Here is a 27,913-nt window from a genome sequence, read left to right as displayed (position 1 = left end):
AGACATGTGCCAGCTGGACCGCCCTCTGGGTATGTTCTACTGTATCAGTGGCATTTCTTTATAGCTTCACTTAAGAAAAACAGTGCTGCCTTTCTGTGGTCTTCTTCTGGGCAACAGTGACACAAGTATGCAACTCTCATGATACTATTTTATTTGTTTTTCTGGACCTGTTGAGTTCATTTCTTCAAAGTTCCTCTGGGTGATGCCTGCAGAGAAGAAGGATAGTTTAATGTCACAAATGTTGCACTGGACTTTTCCGGATTGCACAAAATCCAAGACTGAACAAATGTTATGATCCAGAGTTAAATAATCTTGAAATAGCCTGTTGTACTGGAACACTGAAAGCTGTTAAGGTTTTGTAGATTCGTTTTGGAGTAAAGTATCTTGAAGTGAAATGAACAGGATCTATTATAAGGTAATAAGTACAGAGAACATTTTTAAAAAACAGCCACTTTTATTTATAACAGATTGAAAAGTGTTGAAATTTCCAACATTTCCATTTGCATTTTGAGATCTCTCATGGTTTTCATCATTTTAAAACTCAGTTTGCAGTCCTATTGGGATTATTTATCTGAATAGATCTAAAATTAAAATCAGGAGTAGTAATTTTATATTTTTATACTGATTATTTGTCCATTTAAGTCCAATCTTGAACTTTCATCCAGTGCTCTAATCTAGATACTTTATGTTTTGTCTGTTCTCTTTATTTACAATAGCTTGCCAAGACATGCAATGTACAGTATGTGGAACTCCTCTGTGTTCAAATGAATTGTGACTTTTATGTCTTACTGCAAAAACACAAGATCATCCATCCATCCATCCATATTCTAACACCCTTGTCCCTAGTGAGATCGGGAGGGGTGCTGGTGCCTCCCCACCCCACCCCACCTCACCCCCCAGAAAACAAATGCTTCACTATTTAATAATTAAATTTTGTCTAAATTTTGTCATTATCAGCATAGTGACTGAACCACTGAGTGACTGTTTTCATCGTTTACAAACTGCATGTTGATGATTTCAGCTCAGCTAAAACATATCAAAACTCATTTAGTTTGTTTTATTTCGCACATCACTCATTTATTTCTGCATCGTTCGTCTGATTTACTTCAGTCTGTAAAGTAACACAAGGAGCAGATTTCAAAAACATCATTAAGTAGCTTTTTCATTCGTCTATAGACCACTGAGTTTAGGGAACATAAACTTTTTTATAGTGAAATATAACTGACATAATGCCGCAACAATACAATCATAGACAATCAAGTATAGAAAAACAGAAATTGCACCTTCATAGTTGTCCAGACACATCTGGCCATTTTATTATTCTATAAATAGAAAATAAGTCTTTGTTTTTACACATATATGTATATATATCTACAAATTTGATACATCTGGATTAGTAGGGCAATTATTTGTTGAACTGAATCAATAATTATGGTTAAAAAAAATCTTCACAGAATCGAATTAAGATCTTTAAACTTTAAACTATCTAATAAGTTAGCAGGTTAGGTTTTTTAAAGATCGGTGATCAGCCAGAAATCTGCAATCTGTCTACATTTACTGGGACTTTAAGTTGTTCTAATTTAAGTTTTAAATGTTGTGAAATAATGACAAAGAGAGATTTAATTGTAGTTACATTTATTTGGGTAAATAAAGCATAACAGAACAAGAAATTTGAGGTATATCATAAAAACTAATTTCTCAGGTTTGGGGAAACTAAAAACAGATTAATGTGTCATTGAAGCAAATTAATGTAACTAAAATTATCGATAATGTTATGCTGTGATTCCCCGCAGTGCCAATGCAGTGAAGCACAGAAAAGCCCAGACACTCATGGCTGAACATTTAACCCCAATTTTTTACTTATAGAGTTAACAACACGTTGTATTTGTTTTTATTGTATTGATTTAGTTTAACTAGCTGTTGTTGTTTTTTTTAGCTCCTAAGCTCCTCCATTCATTCCAGTTATATCCCACAGAAGCTCAAGGGAAACCAGTTTGAAGGATATTTTCAGTTTTACTCGTCCTACTGGTCATAAGTTTAGGTTTAATCAACCAAAACTCATTGAGTACCTATCATAACAATGATAATAATAATAACTAGAAATTACAAAAAAAGTCAAAATAATTTTTGCCTTCTTTCAAGATATTGAAAATGTCATTGAAAAACAGAGCATCTTCAGTCAGAGGCTTCCTCAAATTCACCGTGACACATACTGCTACAGGAGATCCTTCCTGCCCACATTTACAAGAACTCTGAATAATGTTGAATTAACATGAGTTAAAACAACATTTAATTTTCCTTTGGGGTCAAAAAAGCATTTTTGAATTTTCAATGGTTTTTTGGGAACACTGTGTTTGAAGGGTTGTTGTCAGCAAGTGTCATTCGGTAAATAATGACATTTTACAAAGTCGCGTGAAAAGAGTAACTATTAATCTAAAAGTGCATTTAAAGAGACAACTTTAATGCAAAGTTTCATTAAAAGTTGTAAATAGAGACACCTTTAATGCAAAGTCACAATGAAAGTGTCACTTTTAGTGCAAAGTTGCTTTAAAAGTTGGAAATAATGATTCTTTCAATGAAAAGTGACATTAAAAGTGTCACTATTTACAACGTTTAATGAAACTTTACAATAAAAGTGACACTTTTTATGTGACTTTTCATTAAAAATGTCATTGTTTACTGAGTGACACTTAAGGACAACAGTCTTGCACATTCATGACGCGTATTTCATGTTTATGACTGCAACATGTCAGTCTTATGCACACCCACTTCAAATAAAATGGTTTTTTTTCCTGTTTCATGGCCCCTGAACTCCGCCTGGTGTCTAAAGGCTGTTCTGTCGAAAATTAAAATAAAAACTAAAGCGGGAATTTTTGTCTATTCAATTCTCACCTGGAGCCAATGTTAGTAAACTACTTCCAGTCTGAAATTCAGAGAAAAATCTAATTAAAATCTGCAGTTAGAGTGAAGAATCAGTTCTGCAGTTTAGCCACAGGGGGGCGTGGTTTCATTAGGGGCTCAGCAGCCAGTGGGTCACAGTGGAAGGCACATTCAGGACGGCTGAGTCGCCATCAGGCACATTACTCGGGTGGTAGGGTTAGATTTTGGGCCTCCAGCCTTGGATGAACTGAGTGATTTTGGTCACATGGAGGCGGCTCAGGTGGAAGTCGTGTGATAGAATGTCTTCAGTCAGCTGCACCAAAAGGCTGCCATCGATCCGCTCCCTCTGGAAGACGGCCACCGCCGCCTCCGGCAGGCCGATGAACCGCAGGCACGCCGACACCTCCTCCAGTGACAGAGCAGAAAGGTCACTGGGTGGCCTCCAGGTGGGGTCAGGAGGAGAGGGGGACCCATCAGCAGCACTCGATGATGTCCCGCCGCCTTCCGCGCCTCTGGAGGAATCATTTGTCACGGGTTCGGGTGATGGGCAAGGCGACTGGCGGTTGAAGGGGTTCAACGCGCCAAACGGTGCAAATCGGCTCTGTGGGGGCGGCGGCCGGAGTCGGGGTGTGGGGGATGTGAAGGACTCCACCCAGGGCTCCGCCCAGGTGGCCTGCGCAGGCTGAGAGCTGGATGTGTTTTCTGCAGGGGCGGTGGAGGCCGGGTCCGGACTGGCCGGGTTAGGAGCGGGACAGTCGGCCCAGGAACATGGGTAGCAGTAGAGGGTGGCGTCCGGAGAGGGGGAGCAGCTGGGAAACAAACACATATACCAACAAATCTTAAGCCTTATATTTGAAGCAAATTGGAAACAAAAAAGTTTCGTTTTTATTAAATAACAAAAAAATGAGCTATTATAAAATGTGATTTAGTAGTAAAAAGGCTAATTTCTCAAAAAGGAACAACAAAACCAACAAATACCATGACTTCAGTAGAATATTTTAATTCTGTGATGCTTTCTAAACTCTTTTCCATCAGGGATTAATGTGTTCTAACTTACGCATTCTTCATCATTAAAATCGATCTGTTAGTTACAAGATTAAACTTTTTGCATCCAAGAAAAATCAATTAAGAGGGTAGGCTTAAGGGACTTTTCCAAAACAATCATTTAAACCTTTTCAGTTAAATGCACTACAAGATCTAATTTGTTTCAATGACCAGAGCCTTATCTACACAAACACTGAAGTTTAAAAAATATAAAGTTTATTAAAATCATAGCTGGACATATCGTGATATTAGTGTTTCATGTCAGTTGATATTTTTTAAAATCTAAAATCTGAAATATTGTGTTTCCTCTTTTTTTCACTTCACGTTATTGTTTTGTTTACTTGTTATTTTTGAGCAGTTATGAGGCACAGTGGCAAAACCTTAAACTGCTGCTGTTCCAGTTACTCAACAGGTCGTTGCTAGGTAACCAAAGAATGAGTGAGTTGCTAGATAACCAAAGAGCTGATACATTTATTTTACACTTTATTACAAAACTGTGTTTGGAAATCAAGTACTTTCAAGAACTTAACACAGAAATCAAATACTTAAACCTTGACAATGCTGAATATAAATGTAAGCATTTCCAGCACTTGTTGAACGCAGGTTTTACTGCACCTGTCCTGCAGTCCGGAGGAATAGAAGGAGAGGTTTGGCCTCGGGGAGGTGGAGGTTTTGGGGAAGCGAGGCGGAACCGGCGGGCTGGGGGTCGGACTGGAGACGGAGCCTTCTTTAGAGCAGCGAGGCGGCACCGGAGGGGCGAGCAAGTAGCGGCACTCCTCCCTCACCTACACACACACACACACACACACAGTATAACACACATGCATCAGGGAAAAAAGTGAACGCCCAACACTTCTAACTGTGCGTGTTCGACTTGGTAAATGTCAAACTTGGTGACCTTTACACCTCAAACAAACTCTACTACACACACACACAGTCGTGTTTTTGTGTCTTGTGGGGACTTCACGTTGATTTCCAGTCATTTTCTACCCCAACCCCTACCATTACATGTCTAGCCTTTACCCTACCCCATACTCTAATCCTCACATACCTAACCCCTAACCCAAAAACATTTCCCCCAAGAAATGTCCCCACAAAAAGCAGTGGTCCCCACAAACCCACAGACAGAAATAGGTCCCAATGAGAATATAAACACGTGATTCACACACACACACACACACACACACACACACACACATGCAAGCCCATTGTTCTGGCAGGCTAAATATCAGGGAATGAAGAAGACTGTTGGAGAGGCTGTAATTTAGTTGCTAAGCAGATGTCTTCACCCACACAGAGAAAGAGAGAAGTTTAGTAAATGATAATCTAGTTTTCTACATGAATGTAGAGGGACAGCTTTGACCTACAGGATAAACTGTATATAGATTATATATGTTTTTATTTCTAATAAATCGACTTACATTTTGTCCACTGGAAGAAAAAAAAGTTTTGTTTGGTTTATGAAACTAGATATTGAAAACTATCTGACTGCTTGAGTTGTTGGTGAATAAAAACGGCAGAATTAGTTTGAATGAGCTCATTAATCCTTTCCTTACATCTGTCCTTTCTTCCCCACTTCATTTGCTGTCTTTTTATCTATTCACCTTTGCTCTCTTTATTTCTGGCCATTTTCTTCTCCTTCATTTCCCTCTGTGTTTAATTCTCACCTTCTCTCCCATAATCCCTTCCTTCACTATTTCATCCATTTTCTTCCCTTCTTCCATCTTTCCTTATTTTATGTTCCTTTCCTTCCTCTCTTCCTACCATCCAATATTCTTCCTATTTTCTTTGTTCTTTCCTTCCTTGCTTCTTTCCTTTCTTTCTTTGCTCTTTCTTTCCTCCCTACTTTCAACCTTTCTTCCTTCTGTCTTTCCTTCCTTCCTCACTTATTTCCTTCCTTCTTTCTCTCCTACTTTTTTCTTCCTTTATTCCTTTCTTCATTCCTTCCTATTTTCTTCCTTCTTCCTCTCCTTCCTCTCTTGATTCCAAGTTAGAATCAATGTGAATATTTTTCTCTGATCCTTTAATCATGTCTCTATTTGTCTTTATTAACAAGCTCTTACTTGAACTCACATTGCTATTAAAAAAATCACATTAATTCATTTTTAGGATCTTAAAACTGAATTTAACTTTCATAAAACATTCAGTAAAACTGAGAATCAATCAGAAAACCAAACCATTTATTAAACCAATTGTCCTAACCTGTAGCTGTTTTCCTTTTAATTGTCAAATCTGTATGAATTGAGTTTTCTAAGATTCTGTTAAGAGAAAAGTTTCCTGGAAACGGTTTGTGTCTGTAAGCGTCTCAGGAGCTTCAGAAGCTCTTATATATGAATAATTCAAGCTTCTAAAAGCCGGATGCAGCTGAGGACAGATGAAACCCAGAAGACACTCACAGCATCAGATTTTGGAGGTATAGGTGGTGGGGTAGACACTCTGGTCACCACGGTACCAAGAGACCCATCCAACGAGGAAGACGTGTGGAAGGAAATGAGGTTTGGTTCTTTCCCCAAACTCTCTGCGTTCTGATTGGTCCAGAGTTCTTCATAAGGGATTTCCTCATTGGTCCTCAACTCGTCCTCAGTCCAATCGGGAGTCACATACTCCCTTTCGTCACCGGGTCCTTCGCCCAACCTCGCCCCTAGAGAGTTTTCAGAAAGCCCGCCCACGTAGCCGCACATGGAGAGCCGCTGGAGCGACGGTGCCAGCGAGTCCTGACCCGACACGCAGAGCCGGGACCGCCGGGGGCTCACGCACTCCTCCGTCATGCACTCCAGCTCCGGACGCGTCTCTCTAACCGCCCGAGAGTAGGCATCCGGGTCGAAGGCGTGCCTCAGCAGCAGGCTCTCCAGCGCCGCCGTGTGGACGGAGGCCTCGGCCGCGTTAAAGCGAGGCATGCAGCGCAACAGCAGGAAGTGCGAGGGAGACACTTCCTGCCGCCGGAGGACCAAGCAGAGCACCACCGTCTTGCTGACGATGTTCAGCAGCTTGTAGCGGTGGCCCTCGCGCACGCCGTGGCGGTCGTAGGGGTTCCGCGGTGGGCGTGAAGGCACCGAGACATTCACAGGGAGGCGGACTCTCTCGATGATGCTGCGGACTGTGTGCTCCCCTCCCAGCATGCCTTGCTCCAGGGGTGAACGCGTGCAGAAGCGTCCGCGGCAACCGAAGGGCAGGCTGACACTCTGGTTGGTGCGGTGGTTCATACAGACCAGACAGGGCGTCTTACCTGAAGAATCAGAGAGAGGTGTGAAAACCTGATAACGCTTTAACGCTTAGGTTAGGATATATTTATGGCCTAAACAAATCACCGTTTTTGCACAAAATCATTCTTCGCACATAAAAATGGCTGCAAACAGATTATGCGATTTTACAACCGTACATCTTTGACAAGCAGAAGTAGAACCTTCTGCACAATAAATAATAATGCATTAAGTGTTTTCTGAATGGTAAGTAAACAACAAAACACTTGTCTTTTCCAGCAGCTGACCAAACGTGTTGGAACTCGGCTTGGGTTGCTAGGTAACGGTGCAGTGTGACTAAACAATTGGGAGGTTTTTGAAACTGCTCAGTTTTTGGATTCAATAACTGAAATGTTTTGATAGCAATTTCATCACCAAAACAAGAAAATAGGAAATGGTGATTACAGAAAAAAATAAAAGTATATAGAAGATGCAAAACAAATATAAACTACATGGCAAAATCTTGACATATTTTGGACGTTTTAATTCAATTTAAAGACTTTTTATAACTTCTAAAACCTAATCAAAAGCCCTAAAAAAGTATTCTTACCCCTTGAACTTTCTCATATTTTGTCACCAGTTTGCTGTCATCGTTTCTGAAAGGTGATTCTACAAAATATGAATCCACAGTGTTCATGCCACACTTTTCAGATTTTCGTTTATAAAACTTTGAAATCTGTTTTCTGTCCGATTTGCAATTCAGTGCTGTTCCATTTTGTTCTATCACATAGGTTTGTGGTTGTTATATGCCAAAATGGTGTGAATACTTCTGCAAAGCGCTCTGAATCTAAAGTTTTTTAGAAAACAACTAAACTTTAAATTGCTACAAACTGCAATAACGGACGTTAAAGGCTTAAAACATTGAAAGTGTAGTTTCTTGATATCTAAATTATAAAGATTCAGCTCTGCAGTGTTGCAAACATTGACGCAAACTGTAGATAAAGTTGCTGCAAGAAAACCAAAGACTGATCATTTGCAAATCGTTCAAAAATAAAACAAATTAAACATTTAGAATGAAAAACAAAAGTCAATGGAATTCAATATCAGTAACACGCGTACATGTTTACCAATACGTTGCATCAGCGCGTTTTTATACAACATTCTAAGAATCTGGGAGCCCTGGAGAGCTGTTGGTGCAGCTTTTAAAGTGAGATGTTTTCTTTCTCAGGCGGTTTAGCCTGCAGCTCGCAATGTTCCTGATTTCCAAAAAGAATTACAGATTCATCAGGTTACGAAGCAGTTTCCGCTTCACCTCAATCCGTCGTAGACCAACTAGAGGCAAGTTGAGGCAGAGGCCTTTCTGGATTGCGTTTATAGATGTGTTTTTTCCTCACATGCCAGAGTTTAAACATTTTTTATTAATGTAGCGCAGCCGGAGGGCCTAAAAATCACTACCATTAGAAATTGATTCTTATCCGTGTCCCTTGTGTACAAAGATCCTCCTGGTTTCTCTGAATCCTGTAATAATATTATGTGCTGCAGATGATGAAATCCTCAAATTCTTTGCAATTTCTATTGACAACAGTTTTTCTTAAATTGCAAAACTGTTTGCTCATGAAGTTTTGTTTTTGTTTTCTTACCAAGCAGTTAATCTTTCTTATAAAAGAAAAGCAAAGTTACACCAATCAGGTTTCTGACTCTTCAAATTGAGTTTTTAAACTTCAGAAGTTAGCTTGAGGTGAAATGTCACTAGCATTAAATCCATAAAATAGTTATATGTTTTCTTAATTTCAAACAAATCAATAAAAAAAATCAAGAAATGTAAAGACATATACAGAGTATATGGTACATTTAAATATATTCACAAAAAACAGTGATTTACAACATAAGAATCAGTCATTTTAGCTGCTTTACTTTTTAAATTCTCACACTCTTCTACTCCTCCTCCATGGGCTGCCACCTTATCGTGGTGGAGGGGTCTGAGTGCCCCAATGATCCTAGGAGCTATGCTGTCTGGGGCTTCATGCCCCTGGTAGGGTCACCCAAGGCAGACAGGTCCTAGGTGAGGGACCAGACAAAGTGCAGCCCGAAGACCCCAATGATGAGTAAAAACATTGGACTTGGTGTTCCCTCGCCCGGACGCGGGTCACCGGGGCCCCACTCTGGAGCCAGGCCTGGAGGGGGGGCACGATGGCGAGCGTCTGGTGGTCGGGCTTTTACCCATGGAGCCCGGCCGGGCTCAGCCCGAAGAGGAAACATGGGCCCCCCCTCCCATGTGCCCACCACCCGTGGGAGGGGCCATAGGGGTTGGGTGCACTGTGTGATGGGTGGCGGCCAAGGGAGGGGACCCTGGCGGTCCGATCCTCGGTTGCAGAAACTGGCTCTTGGGACGTGGAATGTCACCTCTCTGGTGGGGAAGGAGCCGGAGCTAGTGCGTGAGGTCGAGAGGTTCCGGCTAGAAATAGTCGGTCTCACCTCGGCGCATGGCTCTGGTTCTGGAACCAGTCTCCTTGAGAGGGGCTGGACATACTTCCACTCTGGAGTTGCCCAGGGAGAGAGACGTCGGGCAGGAGTGGGCATACTTGTTGCTCCCCATCTCGGCGCCTGTACGTTGGGGTTTACCCCGGTGAACAAGAGGGTAGCATCCCTCCGCCTATGGGTGGGGGGACGGGTTCTGACTGTCGTTTGTGCTTACGGGCCGAACGACAGTTCAGATTACCCACCCTTTTTGGAGTCCTTAGAGGGGGTACTGGAGAGTGCTCCTCCTGGGGACTCCCTTGTTCTACTGGGGGACTTCAACGCTCACGTGGGCAACGACAGTGAGACCTGGAGGGGCGTGGTTGGGAGGAACGGCCCGCCCGACCTGAACTCGAGCGTTGTTCTGTTGCTGGACTTCTGTGCTCGCCATGGATTGTCCATAACGAACACCATGTTCAAGCATAAGGGTGTCCATATGTGCACTTGGCACCAGGACACCCTAGGCCGCAGCTCGATGATCGACTTTGTCATTTTGTCATCGTTTCATCGGATCTGCGGCCGTATGTCTTGGACACTCGGGTGAAGAGAGGTGCGGAGCTGTCCACTGACCACTACCTGGTGGTGAGTTGGCTCCGGTGGTGGGGGCGAAAGCCGGTCAGACCTGGCAGGCCCAAACGTGTTGTGAGGGTCTGCTGGGAATGTCTGGCGGAATCCCCTGTGAGACGGAGCTTTAACTCCCATCTCCGGCAAAACTTCGAACACGTCCCGGGGGAGGTGGGGGACGTGGAGTCTGAGTGGACCGTGTTCCGTGCCTCCATTGTCGAGGCGGCCAATCGGAGCTGTGGCCGCAAGGTTGTCGGTGCCTGTCGCGGCGGCAACCCTCGAACCCGTTGGTGGACACCTTCGGTGAGGGATGCCGTCAGGCTGAAGAAGGAGTCCTATCGGGCCTTTTTGGCCTGTGGGACTCCGGAAGCAGCTGATGGGTACCGGCGGGCGAAGCGGCATGCGGCTCGGGCGGTTGCTGAGGCAAAAACTCGGGTGTGGGAGGAGTTTGGAGAGGCCATGGAGAAAGACTTCCGCACGGCTTCGAGGCGATTCTGGTCCGCCATCCGGCGTCTCAGGGGGGGGAAGCGGTGCAGCACAAACACTGTTTATAGTGGGGATGGTGTGCTGCTGACCTCTACTCGGGACGTTGTGGGTCGGTGGGCAGAGTACTTCGAAGACCTCCTCAATCCCACCAACATGCCTTCCACTGAGGAAGCGGAGCCTGGGGACTCTGGGTTGGGCTCTCCAATCTCTGGGGGCGAGGTCGCCGAGGTGGTTTAAAAAGCTCCTCGGTGGCAAGGCCCCGGGGGTGGATGAGATCCGCCCGGAGTTCCTTAAGGCTCTGGATGTTGTAGGGTTGTGTTGGTTGACGCGACTCTGCAATATCGCATGGACATTGGGGGCAGTTCCCCTGGATTGGCAGACTGGGGTGGTGGTCCCCCTGTTCAAAAAGGGGGACCGGAGAGTGTGCTCCAATTATAGAGGGGTCACACTCTTAAGCCTCCCTGGCAAGGTCTATTCAGGGGTCCTGGAGAGGAGGGTCCGTCGGATAGTCGAACCTCGGATTCAGGAAGAGCAGTGTGGTTTTCGTCCTGGTCGTGGAACACTGGACCAGCTCTACACCCTCGGCAGGGTCCTGGAGGGTGCATGGGAGTTCGCCCAACCAGTCTACATGTGTTTTGTGGACTTGGAGAAGGCGTTCGACTGTGTCCCTCGGGGAGCCCTGTGGGGGGTTCTCCGGGAGTATGGGGTACCGGGCCCTTTGATACGGGCTGTCAGGTCCCTGTATGACCGGTGTCAGAGTCTGGTCCGCATTGCCGGCAGTAAGTCGGGCTCGTTTCCGGTGAGAGTTGGACTCCGCCAGGGCTGCCCTTTGTCACCGATTCTGTTCATCACTTTCATGGACAGAATTTCTAGGCGCAGCCAAGGTGTTGAGGGGATCCGATTTGGTGGCCTTAGGATCTCATCTCTGCTTTTCGCAGACGATGTGGTCCTTTTGGCTTCATCGGATCGTGATCTGCAGCTATCGCTGGATCGGTTCGCAGCCGAGTGTGAAGCGGCCGGGATGGGGATCAGTGCCTCCAAATCCGAGGCCATGGTCTTGAGCCGGAAAAGGGTAGAGTGCCTTCTCCGGGTCAGGAGGGGTGTCCTGCCCCAAGTGGAGGAGTTTAAGTATCTCGGGATCTTGTTCACGAATGGGGGAAGAAGGGAGCGGGAGATCGACAGGCGGATTGGCGCAGCGTCTGCTGTCAAGCGGGCGCTGTACCGGTCCGTCGTGGTGAAGAGAGAGCTGAGCCAAAAAGCGAAGCTCTCGATTTACCGGTCGATCTACGTTCCCACCCTCATCTATGGTCATGAGCTTTGGGTCATGACCGAAAGAACGAGATCGCGGATACAAGCGGCCGAAATGGGTTTTCTCCGTAGGGTGGCTGGGCTCTCCCTTAGAGATAGGGTGAGAAGGTCAGTCATCCGGGAGGGACTCAGAGTAGAGCCGCTGCTCCTTCACATCGAGAGGAGCCAGTTGAGGGGCATCTGGTCAGGATGCCTCCTGGACGCCTCCCTGGTGAGGTGTTCCGGGCACGTCCCACCGGGAGGAGGCCCCGGGGAAGACCCAGGACACGCTGGAGAGACTATGTCTCTCGGCTGGCCTGGGAACGCCTCGGGATTCCCCCGGAAGAGCTGGAAGAAGTGGCCGGGGAGAGGGAAGTCTGGGCCTCCCTTCTGAAGCTGCTACCCCCGCGACCCGACCTCGGATAAGCGGAGGAAGATGGATGGATGGATGGATGGATGGATGGACACTCTTCTACTATTCTTCAATAAACACTTATATAAAAAAGTATTTTTATACTATATTTAATGGAATCATCCAACAAATATCCTGTATTAAATGTATGTATACTTCTTTGTCTAGATAGCTATTTAGAAATATTTTTGGACCTTTTTTGAATATATTTATGTTTGTACATTGCTACGAGTCATACTATTCCAAAAAGTCACAACTAAAAAAAAATTCTGATGTTTGTTCCTCAGAACTCTGAGATAAAACTCAGAATTCTAAGAAAAATCTGAATTTTGAGGAACAAACATCAGAATTCTGAGATAAAAGTCTGAATTGTGAGAAAAAGAGTCCACATTCCCCCAAACCCTCCAAAAAATTCAGATTAATGGCAACATTCTGAGTAAAAAAGTCAAAATTCTGAGATTAAAGTCAAAATTCAAAGAAAAAAAAATTGAATTCTGACATAAAAGTCAAAAGTCTGAGAAAAAAGTTGGGATTCTGAGATTATGGTCTAATTCTTCCTCAGCTGCTTGTAAAACAATTTTGTCAGATACCCTAAAACTTTGAGCTCAACAGCCTCCCGTACTTACTTCTTGGAGTTTTTCCCAGGCGTCTCAGGAGCGCGCTCAGTCCCGTCTTTTCCTTCGGGGGTGTGGCACACAGAAGCTCGGCCTTCCCCATCAGTGACAGCTCGTCTCCAGCCTGCAGAGTGAAGCTGTAGGACTCGCTGTCCTCACTGAACTCCCCGGAAACCACCTGGAACAGAGCAACACATGGACATGATCAGCCTGAATGGTAGGTGTTAAAAAGTGAGTAACTTAACATTAAATGACCTGCTGTAGACAATCCAGAGTTTACTGCAGGGTTCTATACATTTTCAATCAAATTATTTGTTTATTTTTGACCCATTTAAAGTAAAAAAAACAAACAACATAAATTCACTGAATTGTACTGCAAACATCCATCCATCCATCCATGGATAGACGATAATAAGAGTATTGATATTCTCTCCTCCTTTTTCTACATTAAATCTGAAAATCACACAAATCAAATTCCAAAACCTTTTCCGGTCATTTCCAGCCTGCGTTGGAACCCGGCTCTAAACTCTATAAATCTCAGCAGAACATGGAGTGTGCTACAGGTGAGCCCAACAGGAAGTGAGCGGTTTTCACCTTGACGCTGAAAGTGATTGTCTCCATGACAAAGACCCGGTCAGGGAAGACTCCAGCAACTTCCTCCACACTGGAGAAATACTGGACCGGATCCCGGACGTCGCGGTCCTCATCCAGCAACTTGAACTTCCCTGCAGAGCATCACGAAACAACAAAGTCCAAACGAGTCGGGAAGAAAACAGGAAGAAAGAAGGAAGTACCGGTAATCAGGAAGAAGTCAGGAAGAGAACAGGAAGAAAACAGGAAGTTCAATGGAGGATAAAAAGGAAGTAAAAGGCAGAAAGAGGAAGAGAAAAAGTTTGTTTTTGTGGAAATGTGTACGTCTACCGCATACAAGGAGAATACAAAGACACCTCAATGACCTTTGACCTGGCACCAGACTTTACCCAACTGACAGCCAACAGTGTCGGCATGGCAACCAATAAAGGGGCCCCCATTTTCACGCAGAGCAGAGGCACATCACCATGGAAACGGTCACACATACAACTCTTTCTCTTCCACCGTCGCTTTTCTTTTCTCATCCTCTCGTCTGACTGTAACCTTTATGGATTGGCGTTTGCGCGGCTGATATTTCTGGCCGTCTAGCTAACTTTCTTTGATGGATTCATGGAATGCAACCAACATATCAGTTTGGTTTCAACGAGCCTTAACAGTATCCTTATTTATCACTTCTCTGGGTTGCGTTTAAACAACTACATGCCTTGGAGGAGTCTCCTTTATTCTCACAAAGTGATGGATGTGTGAAGATAAGACCAAAGAGTTTTTCTTTTCTATCTGGGAGGCAGAGCGGCATACCAAACTGTCCCATCCTCTACCAGCACCGCCTTCCTCCTCCTAATTCAAGCTGAACCCCAGGAAAAAGCAGCTTCTCTCCACCAAACAATACAACACTAACCCTAACCCACCGTCAGGGATTTTTCAGCTCTGAAATGTTGAAATTCAAGCATTTTTTGAGCACTTTCAGCGTGTCTGTGGGATTATCTGTTATAAATAGAAAAACATTAACTGCTGAATCTCAGGTTTGCATGTAACAGGATTTTGTTTTAACCATGTTACAGTTGTGAATGTTTGTCAACATTGACTTATTTGTCATTCAAATTAATTTCGCTTATTTTCTCCTGCTCGTGACAGTCGGTGGTTACCATAGCAACCAGTAACTGAAAGTTACTGTCAGTTATAACGTTGACTTGTAGTTTGATCTGTGGATTTTTCAGATCAATTTGAGAAGCAATTTTGATCATATTCCACATTTTATTGTGTGATGTAGCGCGGGGCGCTGGACTTGGTCTCGGGTTAGGTGGTCCTGACTAGTCAGCTGTCCTAACGCCTCTTCCCTGGTTGCATGTCCTCCTCACCCACCTTCTTTCCATCCCCTTTCTGTTGGATTTCTTTCAAAATAAATGTTGGGACAGGAGACAAAATGTTTCCGTCCCTGAAATTATGATGCATGGAATTACAAATCTAAATCTAAACTATGTTACAGAGAGTAAACACAATAAAAACATGCTTTATCTCTGGCATTGTTCATCTGATGTATGAAAATTAAATACAGCAGGTACACTTAATGATATTGTATTAGCGATTAGGTAATGCATTCAGCAAGTACTTTTACTTTTAATACTTAAGTATTTTTAAAAGCCAGTACTTTTTCACTTTTACTCAAGTAAAAATGTTAATGTGGTACTTTTACATTTACTAGAGTACATTTTTGTCTGTGTATTTGTACTGTAAAACAGCTGAAACACTGACTTCTTTTAAATCTCCACTAAAAACCCACCTGTTTAGGATTGTATTTGAAATGTAATCAATTACAAATTTATTGATGGAACTTGACTTAATGCTGTGGTTTGATTATTGATTCTATATTGCATTGTGTTTCTGTGTTTGATATGATGTAAAGCACTTTGAAATGCCTGCTGCTGAAATGTGCTATACAAATAACATTTGATTGATTGATTGATTTTACTTAAGTACATTGTTTGAGTACTTTCTCCACCACTGCTGTCCTTATATCATCTTCCTCGTCAGGAGGAGGATGCAGTCAGCGGGATGAAGAGGGAGACATCCTGCTGTCTAATCCCCCGGGGGAAACCTATATTGCTCTCATCCAAGGCTTATTTAGACTTCCTGTATGAAGTCATCCCTCAGACGTTAGCTCATCGCTGTCGGTTGGCCACTGGTGCCAAAACACCTGCTATAATTAAAAAGATCATAAGTGATCCTTAAACGTAGGTTTACGTAACTTCTTCTTATTGACTCTTTACAACGCCATGGCGCATGTCGGAAGTGAGGGAGAAGAGCGACTGAAATTGTTTCCAAAGTTGTTTTTTCCACTTTATTCATGGCTTCTACTTGTTTGAGTCGAGCTAATTTGTGTGTGACGTGACACACCTGGTTGGGGCTCATAGATGTCGGCGGTATTTACAGAATTTTCAAATAGTTAGCTTAGAAACCAACCCATACCTCCTCCCTCCTGACGTTTTGATCAAATTACCGACTGCCTGAAGCTACATGGCGGTGCAGCATTGTCTCCATGGTTACTGACAGTTAGACCACATACCTTCTGTGTTCTTTTGTAACCATGGAGACAGTGCCGCGTCATCATGTAGCCTAGCATGTAAGGAAAAAACTGGTTAGCATATCTCGTCTTTTATACTTGCCTAGCGCCCACAGTGAGAAGGAACTTAAGGTAGTAAGAAATAAGATAAGATAAGATAAATCTTTATTGTCATTGTCACAAGGACAACGAAATTTAAAAAGTGCCATCAGTCGGTGCATATACCCAAAAACAAAAAATAACTGTCTCACAATTCACACACAACGCCAGAATCAACAAACAACTGGCAGAAAGAAAAAAAAAAAGAAATCTCTGAAAGATTCATTTATTTTAATAAGTTTCGACATCTTTACCAGCGGTGCTAATAGACGTAGAGGTTTCTGTTAGAATGAAAATCTGAGTTGTTTTCTTCTTATCTAATCAATGTTTTTTCTGTCTTTTCTTACAAATAAATAGCAGGAAAGATGCACCAATTATAATTTTTATTTTTTGATTTTTTTTTTTCTAAGAACTTTCTAAGAACATTAGAGAGAAAAACTGTGCTGCAGGTTTTCTGATTTAAGTATTACTTTTGAACCCTTTTCAATGAGAAATTAAAATGAGATTTTCTTCATTTACGAATCAAAGCACATTTCCTTAAAAACTGTCTGATCTTTAATAAACTCAAACTAATGCATCTAAGTTGGTAGATGCATTTAAAGAACAAAGATGGGAGATCTTAAATAAGGGCTACATAATATGAGGAAAATACATATTTCCAATACTATTACTGAATGTCTTTTTACTGTATTACTTTTTTTATCATCACATATTTTTACTATTATCATTGTTATTGTTAAACTTGTCTTTTATATATTGTTTTAACACTAAAAACGTTTTTATTCCTGATTATGCTGTTGCACCTGAATTATCTATTTCTTTTCTTTATTATTCTATTTTATTCTATTTATATAGCTAGCTGAAAGTTATTTAACATTATTTCTGGGAATTCAAAGTCTTAAAAGTCCTTAATATTTGGAGTGTTTTGTTTTGTACTGTGTTCTGAAATGTTTACCACTTCTTTTTTTGGAGAAAAGGTGATAAACTGTCAAAAGGCAATTAAAATGCGTGCATTTAATTTAGTACATTCTAATTAGTTTTGAAGTTGAGGTGTTAGAAACGTAACAGCTAAGTTAGTTTCCAACAATTTTTTTAATGTGACTATGAGACTCAGTGAGCTTTTATGTCTTATCACTAAAAACCTATACTGTCCATGACATACATTTGTCCAAATACTCCTCTGTAAATGCAACATTGCATACACTGAAAAACAATTACAGTTTAATATATCATGCAGATGTAGTTTTGATGCATTTAAAATAGAAATCTTTTTTGACCCGCTGAACATCAGTCACAGACAATAAAATGATAAACTGTCTGATTCTGAGCTCTTATTTAAGCGATTTTAAAGTAAACTTTCTGGTAAATCAACTCCTATTTATTGACAAATACAATTTTTAATAGTAAAAACGTCTTTTTACAGGGTTACTGTGAAATAGTGAATGGTCTGAAGTGACGATGATCTCAGCATCCCCTCCTCCCAAGCAAATATTCATTCTTTCTTCCGAAGCAGAGCCTGAGAGGCGGCAGCAGCGTGAGGTGACATCAGCGCTGCATCAGAGGAGGAAGCAATGGAGATGAGGCATAAAGATCCAGTTACACAGCAAATAATGAGGCTGCAGTGAGAGGGAAGAATGGGCTCCGGTGAGGTCATCTTGACTAGACTCATTCAGCAGGAAGACCGCAAGTCAATGAGCAGGAGGTCACATGGTGGCAGGTTGGAGGCATGAATGAAACGGGAGCAGTAAGAATATTTGCAGTAACTGCTGTACAGTCAAAAGGGACGTTTTAAACAACAGCTTAAAAGTTGCCCATTTGCATTTTTCCTGTCTTGTAAACAAAAATGTAGAAATGAAAAAAGATTAGACTGAAATCTAGATAAAAACTTATGTTTTAAATCTAAAGGTTAAAAAACCTTTTGGTGAAACTTGCCGACTATAATAGGGCTGCAACGATTCCTCAAATGATTGGATTATTAAAATTCCTCGAGGAAAATTGATCTGCCTCGAAGCTTCGTTAAATTTTGTTTTATTATTTAGGGCACCGTGTTCTGGCCGGGTTATTATTTGTGTTAGGCAGCGCTCTCACTTCCGCCTATGAGTTGTTGCTAGCATAACGGCAAACTGTCCGTTTTGTTTATTTTCTTGGGTGGACTAATAAACACTTTGAGTTGACTGACGCGATGCTTGGACTACGAAAGCTTCTTTCCACCTGGAACAGCGTGGTTATGTTTCAAAGCAAATGGTGGTAAAGAGAGAGAGAGCGGGTTCTGATTACTTGATTAATCGGAAAAATGATCGATAGAGTACTCAATTCTTTTACAACAGCCCCAGTCAACAACAAGCTGCAAGAAAAATGAGACGTTGTGTTTCCATTAACCATATAGTTGCGCAAATTGGAATTGAATTTGCTTAACAGAAACACAGCAATTAAAAAAAAACAACAACTTCCGTTCAATAAAAGGTTTTATAGTTTATCGGCTGCATTTCACCAAACTGCAATGAAAACACTTTTTTTCTCTCGTCACATGACCAACAACCGGATGTTACTACTGGACGAAAAGACGAAAAAGACGACAGGAAGTGGTAGAAGGACGATGGAGCCGCATGTTTTTTAATGGCGTGTCATGTCAACAAACTTATTCATGCTTGATTGTAAAAGCATTTATTATTTAATGGAAACTAGACTTTAAATTTATGCATCTTATCTCAAAGTTAACTCAGTCTGTCTTACCTTAACCTATCTTTTAACTATCTTTTATTAAGTAATTTAACTTAGCATAATTTAATTTAAAATGGTTTTAACTTAACTTTTATGTAATGTCAAGAAAACTGGTATGGGGTTTGAAAGTATTATCTGTTTAGTTTCTCTTAACTTTTAAATAAACTTGAGGTTAACCTAACTTACATTCATCTCAACATTTACATTTCTTTTTAAAAATGAACTTAAATGATCTCAAGTTGATTTAAGCTAACATCAGCATCAATTTAACCACATTTAATCCAGACAATAAACACTGAACTTTAGGATATTTTTAACTCTCAGAGCTCAACTGCTGCACATCTGTAGCGTCATTTAAGAGAACAATGACCAGTCCAGCTTTTCAAGATGAGATTTTTCTTGGTATTAAATAAGCAATTAATTAAAACCAGATTTCAACACAAAAACACAACATTAGCTTCCTTTCCTTTGACATTATCCAGCCTGCTTTAAAAGGAACAAACAGAACCCTCTAGAAATAGAACAAGTGGAATATGTTGACCTTTACGGAAAATAAAACGAGTATTTATTTTTACCCCCAGAGAGAATGGGACATTTTATAAACAATGGACAATTGTTAGAATGTGGATAAACTTTTGAGCGACTACTTGGTGATTCCTTTGTCTATGGGCTCCATGGTTATGAGTAACCAAACTGCAGCTGTGCACTGTGTGTGTTTAAGTGTCCATGCTGACCCTGGTACTGCAGTGGGATGTCGATCTTGGGCCCGATGACGTAGTGTCCCTCCTCCAAGCTGTGGGCCGTCACAGTGGTCCACTGACGGCAGGAGTGCAGCAGCACCACGTTGTCCTCCGACAAACCCTCCACGCATTCACCTGAAACGCAGAAAAACACAACGAAAGACGGGATTTATTCAAATATTTCACTTTTATAGTCTCACTTACTAGGAGGCCTGTGATGGAAAATGCTTGAAAACATTTGAAGTTGGTTGAACTTGAAAATGAAAGTCCACCTGCTGAAAATTGTTTTGGTTTTAACTCAGAAATTAAAGTTCATGAAGTTGATTAAACAACAGAGACAAGTTGTCTAAACATTGTTTTTTAGTTCATTATTCTTGAATAGTGAGTTTTAACTTAATGCTGCCATTTAAAACAAATAATTAAAACCCTCACCTGGTCAAAGAGACACATTTTTCTAATATCTCACTCACAATATCAAGTTAAAATAACTATTTATTTTACTTTAAAATAATTTGAATTCTTGTTTCAAATTGCATGAACAAAATAAGAATTTTATTAAACATCACAATGAACTCTGCTGAAGCAGGACATTATCTTCAAGCTTTGCACTGAACTTCATTAAAATAAACTCTTTCCTTATTAACACACCAGAGTCAGATCAATGTAACACACTTCCATCTCAGGATACAAAAACACGCCGCTAAGCATTCTGGGAAATAGTTCCCACTCCTGCCTTTTTCTTCTTTTCTGTTTCTTTAAGTGCAAACCTAAAAACTCTCGTTTATTCAACAATTAATAAAAAGATAACATAACTTACTCCTGTAAGTTTATCTTTCACAAACTCACACAGTTAGGTTCAAAATCTAAAACTTGATCAATTTATTTGACTTAAAGAGCAGCAGATAGTAGACACAACTAAATGTGGCTCAAATGTTTTACAGTGTGACGTCCACACACACACACACACACTCGGGGTTCAGTGTTCATAATTACCACCATCAGTAACGCCTCACCAACTCTCTAGCTGCTACTTATCAGGACCCTGTTATTCAGCTGGCATCCTACTATTAAACAACCCACCTTCCTCCTCCTCCTCTTCCTCTATAACGCCACAACTGGACTGATCTCAGCTGACAGCGCAGTGGTACAGCTCAATCACAGAAACACTACATCTTTTGGGTACAAACTGTAGAACGGAGGCTCAATAATTGTTTTGATTTTATCTAAATGTCTTAGATTAAAACTCTTTATGTACCAAAAATATCCTGATTAAATGTTTTATGATGAAACATGAAACCACTGAGTGTTGATACAGAAACAAAAATATCTTTTTTTCATTTCAGACCTGACAATAAACTATTAAAATGTTTGCATTACAGTCAGATGTGAGGTTTTAATCACTGGTTTTAAAAAAGACCATTTCTATTTTTCCCATCCTGTAAACAAAAATGTCAAAATGAAAAAAGGTTGAACTGAAATCTGGATAAAAACTGGAAATAAAGACTTGTGTTAATTTGTTAAATCTTAAATCTTAGAAACGTTTAACTTTTTTAAACTTTTACCCTCAACTAAGTGTTGAGTAATTTTAAAAACATTTCTTATTTAATGGAAACTAGACTTTAGATTCATGTAACTTATCTTTTAACCCTAACTATACATTAATTTTACTTTCATTTTAACCAATTTTAAAATAACTAATTTAATTTATAAGTTGATCTTCATCAGGTTGTGCAGCCAAAACAAGAAAAGTTGCTTATCTTTACAATCAAATCTGTAACCACGTTTTTTTTAACGTGGTTCATTATTTATCTCCTTCATATTCTGGAAGTTAGATAAACTTTGTAACAACCAAAGTTTATCTAACTTGTGGGATTATAGATGTCTGAGGATTTCCTTTGTGGAGCCAAATGTACTTGGTAGCAGGCAGTCAGTTAGACTTCTAGATAATTTAATATCGTGCAATCTGGAGCATTCATAACGTCGCAGGAAATCCCCCGTCACATTAGCTCCTTACGCACTCACGCAACCGCACTGCACTTTCTGCATGCAAATAATCACCCTGTTGTTTGTTGACTTGAGAAAGTTGTCATGTTGTTGCACATAAATGCCATCTGGCAGTGCAAACAAGGAGGGATCTGTGTGGGGCAACTGCGGCGCAGTTAATAAACACCAACCGGTGCTGCGGCCAAAACAAAACGCGCGTCTCCGGGAGGCGAGGTGCGCATTTTTCCAGGAGCCCGACATGCGCGCCTCTGTCCACGGTGAAAAGTTGGAGCTTTGCCTCGCCGTCGCTCCTCGTTAGTATTCTCCACGTTCGTCGACAGATTACAGCATTTGCATATGAATGGGATTGAGCAGCACTTCAGCAGCACAACAGACACTTTGTGGCTTTCCGGGCCTCCTGGACTGGAACAACTTGGCCGCGACACCCATCGCCCGTTCCCATAGTGAAGACAGCAATTCTGCGGTCACAGTGGAAAATCTTCTGGCAGTGAAGCATGTGACGAATAAACAGTGTGCGCGATCAAAATGTTTGGTTGAAATCCTCCGTGGGCGAGAGAGTGGATTGATCTGGAAGCCCTTGAAGTCTCTGCCCTGTTACAGAGGAATCAAGAGCCACAAGGTGGACAGATTTTCCCAAAACGCAACGGAAATACACCTAAGCTGATTTCAAAATAAGAGTGGAAAGAATTGGTCAATATAAATTAGAGTTGGTAAAGTACTGTAGGTAGTTAATTAATTAACTCGTTGCATTTTATTAAGAAGAACGTGGAATAATCACGTTCATATTGTTCAAATAAATTAATTAGTTCATGTCAAACTTTAGAAAACAATCTAAAGCTTAAGAATGATTTTAAAAAAGTAAAAGAGTTAAAGTATGTGCATACACGGAAAAGTATTTAATGTCTACATTATTTTTATGTAGACAGTAAATATTGGGTTAGGTGGGCGTCTTAATCCACCTTTGAGATGTATTGCATGAAAAAAAATGACAAACAATCAAGGTAGTTTCATGGAAACATCACAACTCTAAAGCATTTTGCACTTTCTGAAACAAGAAATTGATTAAAATTAGATTTTATTGTCTTGAATCTCAATTATTTCTTTTAGACAGAAAGGATAATCTCTTTCAATAAATGTAAATATTTATTGAATAATAATATTAATAATATATCTTTATTAATAGTAAAGTTTGCAGGAGTTTGGCCTAACTTATGGAGAGTATTATTTAGATTATATTATCCATTCCCTTGAATTTCATATACTTTTTTTGGCCTTGAAATTTCTTCCACTGATTTTTAAAAATTATTTGTCTAAAAAACATTTTTTCAGTGGGACAACAGTAGGGATTTGGCCTGAGTTACTGGGAATATTATTGGCCTAATAGATATTTATTTAAATTTATTCAGGCAAAAGACTCATCTCTTTATCTTAGATTGAAAAGATAATTTATTTAAACCATTATTTTAGGAAGCATAATAGTTGTATTTCAAATGAAAAACATTTCTACTCATATCAAAAATATGCTTGTGTTAATTATTATTATTATTATTATTAGGAAGTCATGGTTATTGCTTCCTTGGTTCTCTGATTATCCATCCATCCATCCATCTTCTTCCGCTTATCCGAGGTCGGGTCGCGGGGGTAGCAGCTTCAGAAGGGAGGCCCAGACTTCCCTCTCCCCAGCCACTTCTTCTAGCTCTTCTGGGGGAATCCCGAGGCGTTCCCAGGCCAGCCGAGAGACATAGTCCCTCCAGCGTGTCCTGGGTCTTCCCCGGGGCCTCCTCCCGGTGGGACGTGCCCGGAACACCTCACCAGGGAGGCGTCCAGGAGGCATCCTGACCAGATGCCCAAGCCACCTCAACTGGCTCCTCTCGATGTGAAGGAGCAGCGGCTCTACTCTGAGTCCCTCCCGGATGACTGACCTTCTCACCCTATCTCTAAGGGAGAGCCCAGCCACCCTACGGAGAAAACCCATTTCGGCCGCTTGTATCCATGATCTCGTTCTTTCGGTCATGACCCAAAGCTCATGACCATAGATGAGGGTGGGAACGTAGATCGACCGGTAAATCGAGAGCTTCGCTTTTTGGCTCAGCTCTCTCTTCACCACGACGGACCGGTACAGCGCCCGCTTGACAGCAGACGCTGCGCCAATCCGCCTGTCGATCTCCCGCTCCCTTCTTCCCCCATTCGTGAACAAGATCCCGAGATACTTAAACTCCTCCACTTGGGGCAGGACACCCCCCCTGACCCGGAGAAGGCACTCTACCCTTTTCCGGCTCAAGACCATGGCCTCGGATTTGGAGGCACTGATCCCCATCCCGGCCGCTTCACACTCGGCTGCGAACCGATCCAGCGAGAGCTGCAGATCACGATCTGATGAAGCCAAAAGGACCACATCGTCTGCGAAAAGCAGAGATGAGATCCTGAGGCCACCAAATCGGATCCCCTCAACACCTTGGCTGCGCCTAGAAATTCTGTCCATGAAAGTGATGAACAGAATCGGTGACAAAGGGCAGCCCTGGCGGAGTCCAACTCTCACCGGAAACGAGCCCGACTTACTGCCGGCAATGCGGACCAGACTCTGACACCGGTCATACAGGGACCTGACAGCCCGTATCAAAGGGCCCGGTACCCCATACTCCCGGAGAACCCCCCACAGGGCTCCCCGAGGGACACGGTCGAACGCCTTCTCCAAGTCCACAAAACACATGTAGACTGGTTGGGCGAACTCCCATGCACCCTCCAGGACCCTGCTGAGGGTGTAGAGCTGGTCCAGTGTTCCACGACCAGGACGAAAACCACACTGCTCTTCCTGAATCCGAGGTTCGACTATCCGACGGACCCTCCTCTCCAGGACCCCTGAATAGACCTTGCCAGGGAGGCTTAAGAGTGTGACCCCTCTATAATTGGAGCACACCCTCCGGTCCCCCTTTTTGAACAGGGGGACCACCACCCCAGTCTGCCAATCCAGGGGAACTGCCCCCGATGTCCATGCGATATTGCAGAGTCGCGTCAACCAACACAACCCTACAACATCCAGAGCCTTAAGGAACTCCGGGCGGATCTCATCCACCCCCGGGGCCTTGCCACCGAGGAGCTTTTTAACCACCTCGGCGACCTCGCCCCCAGAGATTGGAGAGCCCAACCCAGAGTCCCCAGGCTCCGCTTCCTCAGTGGAAGGCATGTTGGTGGGATTGAGGAGGTCTTCGAAGTACTCTGCCCACCGGCCCACAACGTCCCGAGTAGAGGTCAGCAGCACACCATCCCCACTATAAACAGTGTTGGTGCTGCACCGCTTCCCCCCCCTGAGACGCCGGATGGCGGACCAGAATCGCCTCGAAGCCGTGCGGAAGTCTTTCTCCATGGCCTCTCCAAACTCCTCCCACACCCGAGTTTTTGCCTCAGCAACCGCCCGAGCCGCATGCCGCTTCGCCCGCCGGTACCCATCAGCTGCTTCCGGAGTCCCACAGGCCAAAAAGGCTCGATAGGACTCCTTCTTCAGCCTGACGGCATCCCTCACCGAAGGTGTCCACTAACGGGTTCGAGGGTTGCCGCCGCGACAGGCACCGACAACCTTGCGGCCACAGCTCCGATCGGCCGCCTCGACAATGGAGGCACGGAACACGGTCCACTCAGACTCCATGTCCCCCACCTCCCCCGGGACGTGTTCGAAGTTTTGCCGGAGATGGGAGTTAAAGCTCCGTCTCACAGGGGATTCCGCCAGACGTTCCCAGCAGACCCTCACAACACGTTTGGGCCTGCCAGGTCTGACCGGCTTTCGCCCCCGCCACCGGAGCCAACTCACCACCAGGTAGTGGTCAGTGGACAGCTCCGCACCTCTCTTCACCCGAGTGTCCAAGACATACGGCCGCAGATCCGATGAAACGATGACAAAGTCGATCATCGAACTGCGGCCTAGGGTGTCCTGGTGCCAAGTGCACATATGGACACCCTTATGCTTGAACATGGTGTTCGTTATGGACAATCCATGGCGAGCACAGAAGTCCAGCAACAGAACACCGCTCGAGTTCAGGTCGGGTGGGCCGTTCCTCCCAACCACGCCCCTCCAGGTCTCACTGTCGTTGCCCACGTGAGCGTTGAAGTCCCCCAGCAGAACAAGGGAGTCCCCAGGAGGAGCACTCTCCAGTACCCCCTCTAAGGACTCCAAAAAGGGTGGGTAATCTGAACTGTCGTTCGGCCCGTAAGCACAAACGACAGTCAGAACCCGTCCCCCCACCCGTAGGCGGAGGGATCCTACCCTCTTGTTCACCGGGGTAAACCCCAACGTACAGGCGCCGAGATGGGGAGCAACAAGTATGCCCACTCCTGCCCGACGTCTCTCTCCCTGGGCAACTCCAGAGTGGAAGTATGTCCAGCCCCTCTCAAGGAGACTGGTTCCAGAACCAGAGCCATGCGTCGAGGTGAGACCGACTATTTCTAGCCGGAACCTCTCGACCTCACGCACTAGCTCCGGCTCCTTCCCCACCAGAGAGGTGACATTCCACGTCCCAAGAGCCAGTTTCTGCAACCGAGGATCGGACCGCCAGGGTCCCCTCCCTTGGCCGCCACCCATCACACAGTGCACCCGACCCCTTTGGCCCCTCCCACGGGTGGTGGGCCCATGGGAGGGGGGGCCCATGTTTCCTCTTCGGGCTGAGCCCGGCCGGGCTCCATGGGTAAAAGCCCGGCCACCAGACGCTCGCCATCGTGCCCCCCCTCCAGGCCTGGCTCCAGAGTGGGGCCCCGGTGACCCGCGTCCGGGCGAGGGAACACCAAGTCCAAGGTTTTCCTTCATCATTGGGGTCTTCGGGCTGCACTTTGTCTGGTCCCTCACCTAGGACCTGTCTGCCTTGGGTGACCCTACCAGGGGCATGAAGCCCCAGACAGCATAGCTCCTAGGATCATTGGGGCACTCAAACCCCTCCACCACGATAAGGTGGCAGCCCATGGAGGAGGTTCTCTGATTATTATAAAGTAAATTGTGCATCAAGTCTTTGTGGAGCAAATCTACCAATGACACTGCATGGCAACCTAACCCACCATGAGGAAGTAATGTTATTTGTTTATCCCATTTTCTCAGCTAAAACACAACATATAACAGCTACATTTATGATTTAATGCTTCATATTAGTCAATGTAAAGACATTTTCTTTTTATATTTGACTCATTTTTCTTAGTACGACAACAAACTAATTTGTAATCTCTTGTGTATCTTTTAAATACTTACATTTCTTTTTGAAAGTTCCTTTAAATCAAGGCTAAACACCTTTATTGTTTCCAGTTGCTTTTGAAGTGAATTGACAAGATTTTATGTTTCTCAATTGGTGACTGCATGCTGTTTTTAAGACTTTTATTTTTTGTTTTTATGATGTAAATCACTTTGATCTGCCTTGTTGCTGACATATGCTATACATATAAACTTAATTGACTTTTTAATTTTTTTCCTAAACTTTCTAAAACAAGTCAGTGCATTTATTTTGAAAATTTTAAGCCGGAAGATGTCATTATCTTTCGGCCGACTTGACATTTTATTAAATTTCTAAATTTCTTCAGTTAAATTTTTACAATTGTTTCATAATACTTCAAAGTTGTACTTATAAAAACTCATACAAATATTTTTTATATATCGATTTAATAACTTTTTATTCCTCGCTTGCTAGCAGCAAAATCACATTTGTGATTATTTATAATCGCCAATTCTACAAACACGCGGCGAAAAGTCGCTGTAAGCTTAAAGTTGGCAAATGGCGAAAACTTTTTAAGCACCCACGGGCGCCGGTTGTGTCTTACCGTGGGCCAAGCGGACCAGAGTGGGCAGGCGGTACTTGCTGACCACCGCGTCCAGCGGCAGCGCCAAGGGGCTCCAAGTGATCTCCGACAGGCTCGCCGACAACTTCTCCATCCTCCCGGGTCATCACGGGGCCGGAGATAACGGCAGCGGTTACGGTAAAGATGGTTACGGTAGCGCTGAAGCGGAGGACGGTGACTGAGGTGGGATAATGGCAAAGAGTTTCGCCATGTTTGAATAATGCAGGAGAGAGAAGAGGAGCGGAGCGGAGCTCGGTGCGCACAGAGAGGAGGGATGGTGGGAGGGAAGGAGGGAGGCAGCGCTTCCCCTCTCCGTCAACCGGTTTCTGCCTGCTGCCGCCCCCACGCATGAAAGTAAGCGTAAAAAAATTAAGTCAAACATTTAACGTGGCCAAACAGAGTTCTGT

The 27,913-nt window shown here is 43.3% G+C and overlaps 1 protein-coding gene across 3 annotated transcripts; it reads right to left on the bottom strand.

Moving 5' to 3' along the window:
* Positions 1–136: 136 nt before the first annotated feature.
* On the bottom strand, positions 137–27,821 carry gareml (GRB2 associated, regulator of MAPK1-like). Of its 3 annotated transcripts, XR_003598456.1 has the most exons (8): positions 27,489–27,821; positions 19,689–19,829; positions 13,578–13,708; positions 12,996–13,161; positions 6,321–7,150; positions 4,540–4,709; positions 2,893–3,689; positions 137–206 (listed from the first exon to the last, which is right to left on the bottom strand). XR_003598456.1 is itself a non-coding variant. In XM_028040386.1 (7 exons), exons 1-7 carry the CDS (start codon positions 27,598–27,600, stop codon positions 3,098–3,100), a joined length of 2,142 nt encoding a protein of 713 aa, XP_027896187.1. In that variant the 5' UTR covers positions 27,601–27,821; the 3' UTR covers positions 1,043–3,097. The 3 variants fall into 3 exon arrangements, 2 of the variants coding, with proteins under 2 accessions (XP_027896187.1, XP_027896188.1); XM_028040386.1 differs by lacking the exon at positions 137–206 and having other exon boundaries at positions 1,043–3,689; XM_028040387.1 differs by lacking the exons at positions 137–206; positions 27,489–27,821 and adding an exon at positions 21,869–22,356 and having other exon boundaries at positions 1,043–3,689.
* Between the last annotated feature and the right edge of the window lie 92 nt (positions 27,822–27,913).

This window comes from Xiphophorus couchianus, chromosome 15 (genome assembly GCF_001444195.1).
Source record: "Xiphophorus couchianus chromosome 15, X_couchianus-1.0, whole genome shotgun sequence".
Taxonomy (NCBI): domain Eukaryota; kingdom Metazoa; phylum Chordata; class Actinopteri; order Cyprinodontiformes; family Poeciliidae; genus Xiphophorus; species Xiphophorus couchianus.
This window is presented reverse-complemented; position numbering and strand designations above follow the sequence as displayed.